This window comes from Schistocerca serialis, chromosome 4 (genome assembly GCF_023864345.2).
Source record: "Schistocerca serialis cubense isolate TAMUIC-IGC-003099 chromosome 4, iqSchSeri2.2, whole genome shotgun sequence".
In the NCBI taxonomy this organism is placed as follows: Eukaryota; Metazoa; Arthropoda; class Insecta; order Orthoptera; family Acrididae; genus Schistocerca; species Schistocerca serialis.
In genome coordinates, this window is record NC_064641.1 from 648761937 (window position 1) to 648778739 (window position 16803).

General features: G+C 38.7%; 1 protein-coding gene across 4 annotated transcripts in view; it reads left to right on the plus strand.

The window, feature by feature from the left end:
- LOC126475509 (C-terminal-binding protein) overlaps nucleotides 1–16803 on the plus strand; it is a 190945-nt gene that overhangs the window by 129757 nt on the left and 44385 nt on the right. For all 4 annotated transcript variants that reach the window (XM_050103425.1, XM_050103422.1, XM_050103424.1 and 1 more), the window contains exons 5-7: nucleotides 4598–4722; nucleotides 10027–10126; nucleotides 10355–10486. In XM_050103425.1, the coding sequence (XP_049959382.1) occupies nucleotides 4598–4722; nucleotides 10027–10126; nucleotides 10355–10486 (357 nt within the window). The remainder of the gene's footprint in view (nucleotides 1–4597; nucleotides 4723–10026; nucleotides 10127–10354; nucleotides 10487–16803) is intronic.

The following is a 16803-nucleotide window of genomic DNA, read 5'->3' on the forward strand; positions in this document are numbered from 1 at the left end:
AATGGAACTGATAGATGTTCTGAGTGCCAAATTTTAAATTTGTCAAAAGAAGAAGGAAAAAAAAAAGAAAAAAAAAAACCCTGTGAAGGTATTCTGGTACCACTGGCCTCACCACTGCAAAAGAAATGGCCACGCTGAAAAGTAAAGCCTCTGAATTTTTTATTCTGTTTTCAGTACTTTATTGATTAAGATATTACTTGCCATGTGTATTACTTTGTAAACTTCCTTCTTCGCTTATCCAAGTTGCAACCCTCTGCTGCTACAGGGCTCTGAATTGTATTGTGTAATGTAGCAATGTGTTCATGATAGGAAGTGTACTGAAATAGAGTTAGGAATTCAGAGAGTTCATCTGCACATTGAGTACCTTCTCATTCAGCATGACAATGGATAGACCACATGAATGCTGCCACTTCTACAACAATCAGACGCCTTGGGTTCAGTATCATTGATCATGCTCCAATATTGCCAACTTGGCCCCAACTGATTTCCATGTGTTTCCAAAACTTAAAGAACATCCTCGAGGCTTCACTTCGTGTTGAAGCAGTGTAAGCAGAGGTGAGGTTGTGGCTCTATTGACAAAGTTAAACATCCTACAGTGACAGTATGCACAAACTGGTATGGAAAAACTGTGGGACATAACAGTGGGTGACAGACAAAAAGCTGTTGAGAGCTGTAAGTAGTTCACATTTAATTCACTTCAGGCACCACAATTCACAAAAAAAATTCCTTGTAAATTCCAGAGACAGAAATGTTTCTGAATGGTCACATGTGATTATTTTTCTTCACCGTCAGTAATTTGATCCACACAGTTTCATATTTACACTGTGTCCATACATTTTCATCACAGTAGATACAGATTTTTAACTATGGACAGAGTACTGTATTTGAGATTGTTAGATTCGCATCAAGGATTTTGTATTGATTAGCAGTTGCTGTCAACATAGAACTATTGTTAATGGTTCAAATGCTTCACACCTGGTACAGTGTGCAACACAAAAATTGTGTACAGAGTATAAAGAACTACAACCTGCAGATATGTGTGAGTTACACACTAGTGTTATTTGAAGACACACACACACACACACACACACACACACACACACACACACACACACACACTTGAATCATTTTCTACAAACTGTTGCATAATGTAGACAGAACCCCGACCCCCCTCTATTTGCCCTCTTTTGGAGTTGGAGTTAGTGGTGTATTAGTCTAATAATGTGAAGTTCCTGGCTAGATCATCATTAGAAGCCACTTTTTAACCTTCTTGTAAGTTATCTATTTATTGTCAAAAGAGATGTTAGTTAACATATATTCTATACTATATTTACCAGAGTGTGAGACAACCCTGATCATAAGATGACCCTCTTTCTTTCAAGTTGCTTCTGGAGAAATATTTGCTTTTAACATATCATTGAGTAATTAAAAATACAAACTGTCTTATGGACATGAAGTATCTGCCTAAAAGGTTGATGTTATACCTACTTTAAATTTATGCCATTCATTGATTGTCAACATGTCGATATTACAAGAAGAAATAAAAAATCCTCCTCCTCCTAATAGTACAGCTGTGAAAATTTTATCTTTTTTGTCACAAATATTGGGCTGTTTCTTTGAAATATGTTGTGATTTCTGAGGTTCTGGTTAGTGAGACCTGAGAACACAGCTGTTCATATCCAAATACGTATCATATTTTGCTTATATACTGAATTGAGAATGATTTGATGTCTCGTACTTCCAAACACATTGCCTGCCTTTCGTTGGTTGTGTAGATCCAGGACCTGACTCACCCCTTTCATATCAGTCTCACATCATGGAGACGATTGACAACATTGCTGCACAACACACTTGAGTACCCCACTGGTTCCTAGCTAGGCTTTTACTGTCTTTTGCAGAAATGAATACTATTGTTGAGTATTTGTCCAGCTTAAAAGTTCAGTCCCAGTTACAAATGGATTCAGGCAAACTGCAGCCAAAGTACGTGGTGTTGATTCCTATGGTTGGCAAAATTATGTGCACGTAATTTGCTGCCCGCTTGCTACTCCCTTCCCCGCATTTATCTAATTCTCAGCCAAGGTGGTGTCACTGTTCCCTCTCCAACCCTTCCACAGTGCTGTGCTTGAGCAACTGTGAAACACTGACTGCATTATCTTCTAGGGCACAAGCAGTATGTAACTAAGATGACTAATACATACATAAACTTAAACTTTTGCTTCTCCATCATTCTACTGAATTTTGTTGGTACTATCTCAGTGACAGATCTTGCTGCTATAATTTATTCTGGATGGTTGGTTTAAAAGGGGTGGGGGGACCAAACTGCTTGGTCATCGGTCCCTTTATTCTGGTGACAACAGTTATGATCAATTTAATATGATTTATTTTGTGTGTTAGACATTTCATTCAGGATTAATTTTCCTCCTCCTTCTTCATCTGAATGTACCATTATGTGCTAAAGCTGATGGAAAGCTGGTAAACTTTTTAGCCCTTATTCTAATACGTGAACAGTGACAAAATTTCTCATTTTCAACCCTTTTATGAAATCACTACAGTCTGTAACGATGAAATAAAATATTCATTTTGGTTCAAAAGCTAGCAATCTTCTTCTTCTTCTTCTTTCTTTTCTTTTTTTTAAGGACATTTCCTACCGAGAATTCTTCCGGGTTGTATGGCTTTGGTCCATGGAACTCTTTCTCTATCCCTGACGTTTCATCCAAAGCTACGTTGGACATCTTCAAAGGTGCTCCCGGTTGTGCTGAGTCTTGCCGGCAAGGCTCAGCACAACTGGGAGCACCTTTGAAGATGTCCAACGTAGCTTTGGACGAAACGTCAGGGATAGAAGCCAATTGGACCACGGCCATACAACCCAGAAGAATTCTCGGCAGCTGAAACATCCGGTCGTGAAAGCCTTCATTGTATGATATTTCCTCTCTTGAACATTACCTGCCTTTACTTAAAATGCAACATTAACACAGTATTCATACATGTATGAGAATTTTCTTTGCAAACCTTTCAAATACAACAAGAGTTCGTAATATGACAGAAGTTAGTGCCATTTCCTCCTGTGTTTCACAAAATTGTCATATTTTAAGCAGAGCAATAGATTGTTGTAGTGGCTAGTTCGTAATTTCACGCAAATCTCTTGCACTAGCAGTCGGATGTCACTTGATTGCTCAAGATATGTTGATACTATATAGAGAACTTTGGAGAATTAGGAAATCTTGAGCCTGTTCAAACATACATATCATTGGCCCATCATCAGCCCTGTCATTCCGTATTCTTCAGACTAAATCTGCATATGATCTCGACTGGTAAAGCTTCACCTGTAAACATAAAGTGACCATTATGTCCTTTACTAAACAACGTAAATATGTTAACCTCAGCAGCAATAGTTCAAACAGCAAATATGAGATGACCCTGTATTTTTCGAATGATGAATATGGGAGAATACCTAATCTTACCAGGTAAATACAGTAATATCTCTTTTTAAAAAAAATATTGTTTTATTTTAAATTACTAATGACAAAAAATAGGGTATTCACAGTAAATTAAAATTTTCTATAAACTATTGAAACATCAAATAGAAAATTTTGTATTTCTGGGGATGGGACAGTGTTATTGTTGTATACAATTTTTCATTTAGCTATACAACATTTCGTATACCTGGCCAAGCTTTTTATTTATTTTCATGCTATTAGCAATTAAAAATAAAATATTGGCTTAAATGTAGAAAGACAATACGACTTTTTAACTAACTTCCTACTTCAGTATAGAGTTTAAATAAAGATAAAAAAGTGCAAGAATGGAACCAGTTACTTCACTGTTACTAGACTAATATGCCGCCAACTCACATACCAGCCGTTTCATTGAAGTAAATTAAATGCTTGATATTTAACACCCCTCAGAAAAGCTTCGGAGATGGTATTTTTATCTTGTCAGATTGAAAGATCTCTTCAAATTGTTTAACTATATTTCTTCTTTTTCTCTTGAAAGAAATTACTTAAAACTGTAAATCTAAAAGTTGACATTTCTGAGGTTTGCATGGTGAGGTGTACATCTTGTATACTAGTAGTATTCCCCAATATCTGTTAACTCCCATAAGAGATGTTTTATGGCAAGTAAGCCTCTACGTACATTTTTTACTTTGCAGGAATGGGAAAAGGTAACAAAGGTGTACAGAAACAATGCATAAACTTGCACTTTATTTTCAGCCTAGTTTCACCCTATTATTGCTTGCAGAACTAACATTGGTATTGTCCTGTCTCCAAAAGAAGCTGTTATACTCCAGGTCAGCTCCATGTTGCACTAATAGCTTGCAATGAAACAAATTCTTCCGGACAAAGTTTTGTGCTTATAAATTACATTGAATGAAATAAATAGTAGGTAACCATGATAACTAGATTCTGAGTATAGATGCCTTTGTGTGTAACATGCAGATGATAGCAATGTGTTTTATGTGAACCTGGTTGATTGATTTGCTGATCCTTGTTTAGGTGGATTTGTCTTCATGTTATTGGGATGTGAAAACTTTTTGACAATAAATGTAACTATATGTAATGATACAACACTGCTGACCTTTTTTCATTTTTAATTTCAGGTAGAATTGGTTCAGCTGTTGCTTTACGTGCAAAAGCTTTTGGCTTCAACGTGATTTTCTATGATCCTTACTTGCCGGATGGTATCGAAAAGTCCCTTGGGCTTACTCGTGTTTATACCCTGCAGGTATGTACTGATTTCATTATTTTGTAGGTTATTGTAACAAAAAAGTAGTTCGCAAAATAGGTCCTTCGAAACAGTGTGTAACACGGTGGATATATAAGAACCACTGAGGAGTACATGTGCTTACTACTACTACTACTACTACTACTACCACTACCACTTCTTCTTCTTCTTCTTCTTCTTCTTCGTACCTGCTGCAGTGTAAATTATTCTTCAAGCTGCCTTTGATACGGCTAGTAAAACAATTGTTGGTAGCCTATACAAACTTCACTAACATGGCACTAATTAGTTCATAACCTGATTAGCCGGCCAGAGTGGCAAGTGGTTCTAGCCGCTGCAGTCTGGAACCGCGCGACTGCTACGGTCGCAGGTTTGAATCCTGGCTCAGGGGTGGATGTGTGTGATGTCCTTAGGTTAGCTAGCTTTAAGTAGTTCTAAGTTCTAGGGGACTGATGACCTCAGAAGTCAAGTCCCATAGTGCTCAGAGCCATTTGAACCATAACCTGATTATTAATCTACAGTTGTGGTTTCCCATTTTATCCTCCATTAAGGCCTCCTCCATGCTTCTCCCCATTTTCATGCTTGTCCACATTTTCATTTTCTTTCCTTTCCCACCACTTTCTATGTTCATGTTTTCCTATTCCTCATCATCATCATCATCATCATCGTAATTTATAACCCCCCCCCCCCCCCCCTCCACTCAAACTTTCCCTTAAGTGATCGGCAATCTTCCCCCACCCACCACCACTCATTTTCTTTGAAATAAATAAGCTTTATTCGCTTATAATCTGGTGTCAGCAAAACCCCAGTTGTTAAAGCTATGTCTGTATCTTATTGTGACATAGCCAACATGAATTGGGCATCCTTAGACATACGAGGGTGGTTTACAAAGGTCTCGGAATCGCCACGAGAGGTCAGTGCTAGTGCGACCAGTTGTTCACATGATATTTGTTGGACTGTTGCCTGTAAAGACATGCAACATCAGTGCTCTTGGAAGAGATCTGTGGCAGACACATGGCTCTGTTGTTGTTCCCGCATAGTGATTTGCAAAGATGGAAAAAAATAGAGATTTGAGCAGTGATTAAGTACTAGTAAAGAAAGGTATAAATGCAAAGGACAGTCATGCTGATTTCCAGAATTTACTGTGGGACTCTGCTTCTTCATATTCAACTGTTGCCAAGTGAACAAATTAATTTAAATTTGGTTGGGAGAGTTTAGATGATCATCTGTGCAGTGGTCGGCCAAGATGTGTCACTATTCCAGAAATCATTGCAAAAATGTACAAAATGGCCATGGAGGATCGCCGATTGAAAGTGCGTGAAATTGCTCAAGCTTGCCAGATGTCATCTGAAAGGGTATATCACATTTTAACTGAAGAATTAGGTATGAAAAAATTATCTGCAACGTGGGTGCCACGACTCTTGATATTGGATCAAAAATTCATGAGAAAGGGCATATCGGAACAATGTTTGGCCTGTTTTAGGAGAAACGAACTAGAGTTTTTGCGCCGGTTTGTGACCACAGATGAAATGTGGGTGCACTACTATACTCCAGAGCAAAACAACAGTCAAAGCAGTGGAAACATGCAGATTCCCTGCCACCAAAGACAATTCCTTAGGCAGGAAAGGTCATATCATCAGGGTTCTGGGATGCGAAGGGGATTCTGTTTGTAGACTATCTCCCCAATGGACAAACAATTACTGGAGAATACTGTGCTGAACTCCTGGACAAATTGAAACAAAGATACATGGAAAAAAGACCAGGTTTAGCAAGGAACAAAGTCATCTTTCATCAAGGCAATGCACGTCCGCACATGTTCCATCGCCATGGCAAAGTTGCATGAAGTAAGGTATGAATTGTTGCCACGCCCCCCTTATTCACCTGATGTGGCTCTGTCAGACTTCCATCTCTTCCCAAAACTGAAAATTTTCTTGGTGGACGAAGATTCACTTCAAAAAGAATTGATAGCCAGAGTTGACAACTATTTTGCAGGCCTGAAGGAAACTCATTTTCGAGATGGTATCAAGGCACTGGAACACTGTTTGACCAAGCACGTTAATCTACAAGGAGATTACATTTAAAATATAAAAGTTTCAGTGATGTAAGTACTTTCTTTCTATTCCGTTCAGAGAACTTTTCAAACCACCCACATAGCTAGAAGATTAACGAACACTGGTTTAAACGTAGAAAGATGAATTGAATGCTCACCTCACACATACCAGAGCATGGAGCGAACTAATTCCGGTCCGAAGATTACTCAGTGCGCCCCTTCACACACACACACACACACACACACACACACACACACACACACAGACAGACAGACAGACAGAGAGAGAGAGAGAGAGAGAGAGAGAGAGAGAGAGAGAGAGAACTGTATCTCAGAATATCTAGGAGGTGCTAGAAATAAATGTTGACACAGTGAGGGTGGGGTTCAAACTCACGACCCTTCACGTGAGAGTCCAACACTTTATTCATTGCACCATACCAATATTTACTTCTTTCCATTTGTGACATTGCTCCCTCCTTAAAAGAGCAGCATCTTGATGTCAAGTAGTCCTAGTCAGGGAACAATTCATCAGTCCTGCATCCCCTAGCTACCAAGGGCTGGTGCCTCCTTTGGCGGGGGACTTACTTGAACTTGTCAATGTCACACTTTTCATCACTTTCCAACTTCTTGAGGTGTGCTGAAGCCTTGAATTTATTCTGATTTGGTGGGAACCATACAATACTTCTTTTGAAGGACATGGACGATGTCTCTAATCTTTCATCATCTAGTACAGTGTTCAAAATCTCTGGCTTCATAAGTAACAGCAAATAACTGTCTTACAATGCTATATGGTCTGAAGCTTTTCAGGCATACCAAACTGCTGAACAGGAGTAAAGATACAGATAAGATTGCCAGGCTACAACAAAATAGGGTGATATGCTCACGTCAGGCTTTTGGTAGACCTTTTCTTGAGTTGGCATCATGCGGAGTAAAGCTAACTGACAAAATTTCTCAGCCTTGGTTGACAACTGTCTCAAGTTATTGCTGTTGACATCATGATGAAATGGGAACACAGTGTCCATTGTTACTGCCAAGGTGTAGATCCAGTTGCTCCTTATTTGATGGTGTTGTAGACGAATGTCACAAAAGGTAACACCTCATCCCAGTTCCTCTGGTACATGTTGAGTTACATAGATAGGATGGTTTCTTTCTCGTTTCTCAGCCACAGGTTCAACTGAAGAACTTGGGAATCGCAAGCTTATGGAACACTTTCAGAAACATTATACGTATGGGAAAACATTGTTCACTTTTAGGGTTAGTTAATATCACCAGTAGTGTCACAAAAAAAGATAATTATTAATAGTTTCACACAGGGCACTTAATCACTTCCTAAGGAACACCAGTGTTCTGCAGTGCACAGTTTGGGAAATGCAGGGTTAGGTAAGATGTACAAACAATAATCCATGTTTTACCATTAGTGGAAGTCCAAATTAGGTCAATTCCAGTTCAGTGGAAAGGTGTTTCTGCTGCTAGAATAGGTATGAGATGTCAACTTGTTTTCTGGGGAACCAGATTCCTCCTCTGGCATTCTTGACAGTGCAACACTTTGTGATGAACAATTCTAAATAACTCTCTCCAGGAAAAGCTCTTTCAGATTCTGTCATATGTTTTAATAATCCTAAAAGACTGGCTTCAGGGATGTTGGGGTATTTCTGTGCAACATAAGTGCATGTGTTCAGGTACCAGTGGTAGGTAGCACATCCCAGAGGGGCCAAAATTTTTCTTGCAATGAACCCACTTCTTTGCACTATTGTAATGCCATATTCTGGAAGATGTAGTGCCCATCCCCCAAGTCCTGATGGGTCCTTAGGGCCTAATCAGTCAACAAAGTGAATGATGGACCTGTAATAACTGAATGTGGCCTTCCTTAGAGATACTGTCCAAATTTTCATATGACACAAATAACAGCAAAACACTCCTGGTTCATTATCCAGTAGTTTCTCTCAACTTTTTTAACTGTCCTGGAAGCAAACGCTATTACCATTTCTTTTTTTGTACGAAATTTTTACCAGAACTGCACCAAATTCATGCCCAGTAGCATCTCTATAGCTATCTCTTCACACAGATCAAGGAAAGGGTCAGTTTTTAGAGCTTTTCGTAGGATATAGGAAGAATCTTGTTGTGATTGAGCCTATATAAATTTAGCATCAGATATGAAAGACTTCAAAATGCCAATAATGTCAGCACAATCCAAGGAAGCTTCTCAAATGAAAAGTGTTTTTAGGAATAGTAAATTCAGCTATAGCTGTAACCTTCTCTGGGTCTGACTGCATACCTTTGTTTCATACACGAGGTCCCAGTATTTAGGCTTCTTAAACTTCAAAGGGACACTTTATTGGATTAAGTTTTAGGCCACCTTGTCTGAGACAATTACAAACAGCTTTGGCTTTTTGTGTGTTAATCAATAGTTTCAAAGATATTAAAATGTCATTTCCACAGACTGAATGTTACTACTTTCAATTTGTACAGGCCTTCTGGAGTGTTGAATGCAGTTTCCTTGCAATCAGTCTCACCTAATTCTATTTTCCAGTACAGAGTCCAAGTCCAGAGTTGAGAAAAACTTGGCTCTCTTCCAACAATCCAGTGCATCGTTGCTTCATGTAAGAGAGCAAACATCTTTTTTAGTTACTTTATTAACTTCCCTGTAATTCACACAGAACCACCAACTGCCATCCTTCTGTCTGACGAGAACTACCCCTGTCGTCCAACATTTTTTCTACATCTTGATGAATTATTCGGTGTTCCATTGCTAACAAACGATACGCTATTTTATATTTTGAGGTGTTTGGTATTCTGCCAGATACTGTTGTCATTTATGTACGATCCTTAGACTGGTTTCACCAGGTGCTACTGGACACTGTTTATTGAGAAGAACAGATCCAGTATTTATACTTACAGTCTCCCCTCTATGCCCTACTCCAAGCATTCCGTCTATCTTCCGCTCCTGTTAGCAGTGCCCTTAGACATTCACCCTTCAGTCCAGTGCACCTGTCCGCGTAGTGGCGTTCTGTTTTTGGTCTGCTTTGGCTCCAGGTGTTCCCTTTGTACTCTGCTTCTGCTAGCAACATCCTTAGGTGTTACCCCATTAGTTTAGTGTGCGCTGGTGTTCAGTTCTTGGTCCGTTGTGGTTCTCAGTGTTCACTCTGTGGTCCACTGACACTAGAAGCATCCTCGATCATTTTAATGTTAAGATTTTGTACACATTAAATGGTGTTCTTTAGGTTTAGTCATATGATTTGCAATATGGTCTGTTTCAGGATTTACTATTCCAGTCAGACTGTGTGTCGCTGCATTGCACTCTAAATGAGCATAACCATCATTTAATAAATGAGTTCACCATCAAACAGATGAGGCCAGGTTTGTATTGGATTTTCACTCAACACACACAATTTTTGTAGAAAAGCACTGTTAAGTATTCCGTATGTTGAGAGTCATTTAAAACAAGAAACTTTCTTAATTAGCAGTGGATTTGTTAAGCAGAAAAATGCTAATACAGTATTGCTTTATACTTCAGTAATGCATTTCTTAGCTTATATTGCAGTATAGTTGCTAGTCCAATTACAGTTCCTTTTTTGTTACTTCAAGGGGCTTTCCTGGTGAATACAGCACGTGGTGGCCTCGTGGATGACGATGCCTTGGCTACAGCACTAAAGCAAGGTCGCATACGTGCTGCAGCACTTGATGTTCATGAGAATGAACCATATAATGTATTCCAAGGTTTGTAAAAAGTTGTCGATCAACATCTTAATATGTACCAACATCTTAATACCTCTATATACTGTCACTATTTTCTTGCTGTGTGTGGTCTGTAGCTGTTGCGGAAAATTTATGTTAGACGAAAAATAACTGAGCAAAGTGCAGCATTACAAGCTGATGATAGTGATTCTGTATTTACTGCTTATCTTCCAAGATTTAGTGGCAGTAAGGTTTGAAGCTCTTCTTTTCATCCGTGCCTCGGAGCTTCAGTGGCATTAAAGCAAAATCACACCTGCATCTGTGGGTGAATACTTTTGATCTTGGTGAAAAGCAGCAAATGAATCAAATTACTTGGTATACTAATCTGCATGTTTAATTGGAAACTTCTGTTGTTGTATGTGTCATTAATTCTCTACACTACTACTCTATCAAATCAGGGTTTATACACCCCGGGACAAACGAGAAATCCTGAGATAAACCCAGGAAGTTTTTCATCTGGGACAAACCCAGGAATCTCTCATTGTTTTAGTTTCCAGATACTCTAACAGAGAATATTGCTTTAGCCTACTACTGCAAAATAATACTGTGGTAATAAAACGTAAATCAGAGAAAAACATCAAAATAAAATGTAAGTGGCAAAGAAAATGCGTAATCTAAAACAACAAAACACAGTGCATACAAAAGTGTTTGATGACAGAAGAATGTGTCAAAGGCTTTAGGATGAAAACTATGTAACAGTACACTGCTTTTGATAAGTGTGGCGTCATAACAGTTTACGTTAGGTTCATTTGATTAGTTGCCAGCAGGCTTTATGCGCATGTGCAGAGCTGAAGTTGCTTTTGAGCAGCAACTTCTCCCTTTTCTGGCTACATGAAGTGTGACTTTTAGCTGTGTAAGCCAGACACTACCCAGGGAATTTTTTTGAGCACATGAAACTGCAACATTGGCGCATGCACAGAGCAGTCTGAGTTGTAGTGGAAAGGGGTGGGGGCATGTAGTCTCAATGTGACTTGTGTAAACATTTCATGATTTTGCTGTTTTCTCTTCATTTACAGCCCTCATGTCAAATGAAAACAAAACGGATTTCTTTGGCTGGGGTGAATTAAAAAGCATTGGGAAGACTGAAATATGTTAAGAGTTCTAGATTTCTGATTTTATTTTATTTCCGCAGTGTTCGCAATTGAGCAATAATCTTCTTGCAGAACATCAGTTATTTTTGTTCACTTGCTAAAGAAATTTGGCTTTCCTTAATCTTTCCCGCAGAGGCGGTCAGTTTATTCAAAATGGAGTTTTTCATTCAACACTGTTGGCTTGTTTCAACTGTTCGCCAAGTTTAAAGTGCACATTTGGTGTAATGCCATAGTAGCAAATGAATCGTGAGATAATACGCACTGGTACCGCCAAGAAAATCGGCATCCTGAAAGCCGCACTGATAAGCTTAATTCCTGTAGGGGCATACTTCAGTGTGAATCTGGACATAGGAGTGTGCACTTCAAGCTGAATTAATGCATTTTAGTATGTTGTACAAAATTCCGTTGCTCATGGGGTATTCTGATGCCCTGTTTCTTTTATGACGTAATGTGAAATCTGTTTATGCAACATGTGTATGAAGTTACGTAAACATTCAATTGAAGCTGGCTAAACAGGCAAATTTGGTCAGTGGTATTGAATAAAATGTTTTGTTTCAAATATATTGACAGCTTTAGCAGAATTTTACAAATATGCTTTCTGTGAAACACAGCTTGTTTCGATCACAAGACATGTTTGATCACGTGTTTCCTACCTTCTCTGGACATGACGTTATTTGTTAATATGTGTTGTTTAAGTCTTAAGTTTATAGAACACCATCCTTTGGTAAGTTATAGACTGGCAGCACACTGTGTTTCATCATTGTACCTACCCACAAGACTTTATATTTACTCCTGGAGTAGAATACAAACTGCCAATCTTACAGTTTCTTTGCTTTACAGATAACCTTCATTTTACGGATAACCTTGTTAATTTTTATACTGTTCGAAAAGGTCATGAAACCTGATTGGAAATGCTAGATAAGTGTTGCAGAGTACTGATGATAATTTTAAAAAAATCTTTGTTTAAGTTGCCGCATTCCAAAATATTAGGATACTTTGAGCCCTGGGGTCCTGTTTTGAAATGAATATTACGCCAAGAAATGCTTTCTTATTTTGCATTCCTTACGTGGATAGGACATAATGAAACAATACTGCCCTAAGTACAATAATTCCGTAAATGCCCTCCTAACAACATGTTGCACATGGTCATTTTATGCCCACTAAGCATGAAATTCTAAACAGAAATGTGATGTAAGGCATATGAGCACAGGCAACACCAAGTGTGGGATTCCCACGTTTGTAGTTCCACATGCGCAGTAAAGGTGCGTCCACGCCATGCCTATTTTCTGTTCAAATTTTGCCATGTGAATAAGTTTCCAACAGCACAGCTAAGCATGCACATTTGTGTGGGCAAAATTTCCTAGAAATAGAGGCCGTCAGCTTAGCACACAACTTCTCGACTGTGGTGGGAGTTTCTGTGCTTTTTAGCAGACAAAAGGCAGCTGGAGACTGTGTGTGACAGAGCGTAGTGTGTCAAGGCTAAGCTGTGAACCGATTAACATGTAGTAGTGTCTGTGGACCCCAGAGGAAGCACGTGTAAATTTATAGATGATTATAAAGAAAAGTCATCTGGAATGCTGCTGCTTCCAAAGATGATTTGAATAAAAACTTGAGATGCGATGCCCTGAACATCAAGTGCTATTAGGTAACAAGTCTCTGATCATACTATGGTAAAGAATAACATACCGTAACCTTCTAAGTGGGGAAAATTGGGAGTATAAGCCTCGGATTCAATGAAACTGAGTGTGAGAAGTGTGGACAAATGTTCAGGCTATGGTGAGTTATAGTGCAACAACTGGGAAGCCTGAAATATGAACAAAAAAAATGATGGAGGGTAGGTGTAGCTCCTCAAAAAACTACTGGAAGTAGAAATGAAGAATATTGATGATGCAAAAATACGAAATTGGAAAAACAATCTCAATCCTAATGTATTTTGGCAACTATTAAATTAATATTAATCAAGTACAAGGATGTTAACTTGCATTTAATCTTTCACGATTGAAGTTGTGTAAACAACTTTTTTTGTATAAAATAAAGTACAAATGAGCCATGAAAGTTTATTAACCTTCACATAAATAACACCAAAAACCTCTATAATTATTTCTGACTTTCAGGAGTAATCACTGAAGTGCTTTGTTTCGGAATACGAAAAAAGTACTTCAAACTGATACAGAAGTTGCTGGTTACTAGCTAAGCCTTATCGCTGCAGTTTCCCAAGCAGAAAATCTAAAATTTTGCTGTGACCCTCTGAAATTTTCAACACAATATTCTGTCTTCACGTTACTCATACCTCTGTTTTTTAGATTCTCCTTTGTCTACTGTCACTTTTGATCGCAATAAATGCAGCATGGGCTCACAAAGCAGGGGATACATAGCAGACTGGTTGCACAGTGAGGCAATGTGTCGACACAAGAATGCCCCTCTGTATGTGCATTTTTTCCACACTTTTTTTTCATGCACTTTTATTTCCGTGCATCTTTGATTGTGCACAGTGTGTGTGTGCATCGTGTGGGCATACCTTAACACCTGTTTTCTGGTGCTGTCTGGCAACTGTTCAGATTAACCTATTTCTAACAGGTTGTGGGAAAATATTGCAAAGTGAATTTCTTTTCACACAAGATGAGTTCTGTTACGTGTGAGACTGTGATAACTTTCTTAACTCACAGATCGTTTGACTCTCATTCAAAACTTAATGCTTTGATAACTAGCCACTTCGAAAAATTTCGGGCCCAGAAAACCAGCCATTTGTCACTATTTAAAATTCTACAACAAATATTTATTTGATATGGCTTGAAGGGAAACACACAAAGGACCAATATTAGATGTAGCCTTGCTTGTAGCTATACTGTATGTATATTAATTTAAAGCATTAACTTTACCTGTTTCTGTGTTCGCTGTACTTCACCCTCAACTCGCGAGGTGACATTTCTATAACATATACCTCGAGGTGGGGTTTCTGGGACCGCTATATTTAAACAAAGATTTGAGGCAGAAATAATTTGAAATTTTTAGTTTATGCTATATAAAATTTATTTTTACAATTATTTAAGTGGTGTTTAAATGCTTCCAGTTTATTTTATTGCACTAAACAAAGCCTGCAGCAATTTAATGTTTCACACAAAAGCACATAATTTTGTATGGTTCTCTTAAATAGTAGACATAAATATACTGTTAGGGTATTGAATTTAACATTTTGAAAAATTATACAATCTCCATAGCAAATAAATTTCCAAATAAAACTAAATTCACTCTGAACACAATCAATTTTAACGGACAGTTTAAATATTTGATTAAAGAATAGACAGATCCCCATAACAACTTTCCTGAAGTTCTTCCCCTCAGTGATACTCCTGTTCAATGGCAGATATGTGATCACTGGCTAATGCAAAGTTGTCATCTTTTTCATTTATTTCTTGATCTATATCCTTGAACTCGAGAAAATTAAAAATCACACATTTGTGCCAACACACATTGAGCTATACAGTACCGTGCTGAAGAAAACGGGCAGCGTTCATGAGGTGCGGTCTAAGAGACTCCCCAACACCTTTCAGTAATACTTGTTAACAATAAACACAGAAGGCGATACCGCAACAGACAACAAATAGTCATAGGCTTGGCAATTTGAGGAGGGTAGGGGGAGTACAGAAGCGTTCCACCAACTCTGGCCTTGGAGAGCAAGTTCAAAAATTTTCACGCGCTCTGAGAGACCACACCTCGTGAGTTAAGGGTTTAGTGATATCCACTATCATCGGTTGGAGAAATCATGTGACATGCTATTATTGGCTGACAAAAGCGCATTGAAGTCACGATTTCAGTGTTTCTGAAACTAATCTGCTCTATCTGGTGGAATTCGTATTTTTACTTTTCGTAATAAGAAAATACATAGTGTACATGTTGCTGTGTGTCAAAGGTCTTTCCAAATCGCATTACTTTTTGCTGTGTTGAGTTTCCAAAAGTGTCAAGAAGTTATAAGTTGATGGATAAAACCTTTACCATTCACTGTTCATAAGCTTTACAGCTACAAGGGAAAGTGTACTGTCACTTAACACAAAAAAAGTGTATTTTCATCGGGGGAAAAGTGTATTTTTAACCATGAAATCTGGGGAAAATCCCAAATTATTTTCTTGCAAGTCAGTATTAATTAGGTTTGCCAGCCTCTCTTTGATAAATGAGATGGTTAAACTTCCCACTATTGCACTGTCAACAATTCCCTGTAGCAACCTAAACACTACAAAAACCATTCAGAGATCTGACCACTTGACTGGAACATGTACACCGCTAACAGTTAATACACCCTTTTCAACTGGTTGGTAGCAACTCCTGCCAGGAGCAATAACAACAATAATAGAGGAATACAGTTTCAAGCCACAAGGATAGTCACATAAAGAAAACCACATTCAAATTTGCACGGAAAATGACATTATTGGTATCAGTTAACCTTAACCAAGTCGTTAGGCACTATTCAATATGAACTTCAGCCAGCTAATGCTTATGTGTTCTGCTCTAAACCCCTACCTCCCTCTCCCTACCATGGTGTGCGTGACCAGACCATGGCAACATTCCTCAGACTAAGGGCGCTACAAATGCCAGTGTTTCAGCCACACTACACTGATTTTCAGAGGAGAAACAATAAGTGGGAAGCGTACAAAGGCAGTACTGAGGCTGGAACTAAATGTCCATGTCCAGCAGTCTGCATTAACTGCTCTAGGAGTCCCACAGTCTGGAGCTCAGGCTGCCCTGTATGTGCTGAAGGACAGAAAATTTAGGAAATAAGTGACCAAGCAGATTCTGTATGCAAAAGCCAAAAAGGAATCCAAAGCGATGACACCCTCCCCCCCACCCCCCACCCCCACCCCTCCCGTCTTCGCCACTTCTTATGCTTACATGCTGCAGAAACCTGTTCCCAACGAAGGTCAGCACAGTAAAGTGAACATCTAGTGTCCCACTTTCCACCACGAGCGTCTGACGTGCTAAAGCAAAGTTAGTAGAGGATATACATAGCAATCAAATGCAGCTACGCTGGATGAAAAACCAGAAATATTTTCTCAGTGAGCATCGCAGAACAGTATGTATACGCCACGGGCAACTGGGAACTCTGGGAAGAACCTGGGAAAGTTTTTTCACCTGGGAGAAAAAGATGAAAAACCAGGTAATTTTTTAGAATTTAGGAATTTTTCATTGTTTTAATTTTCAGTAAATTTTGACTGG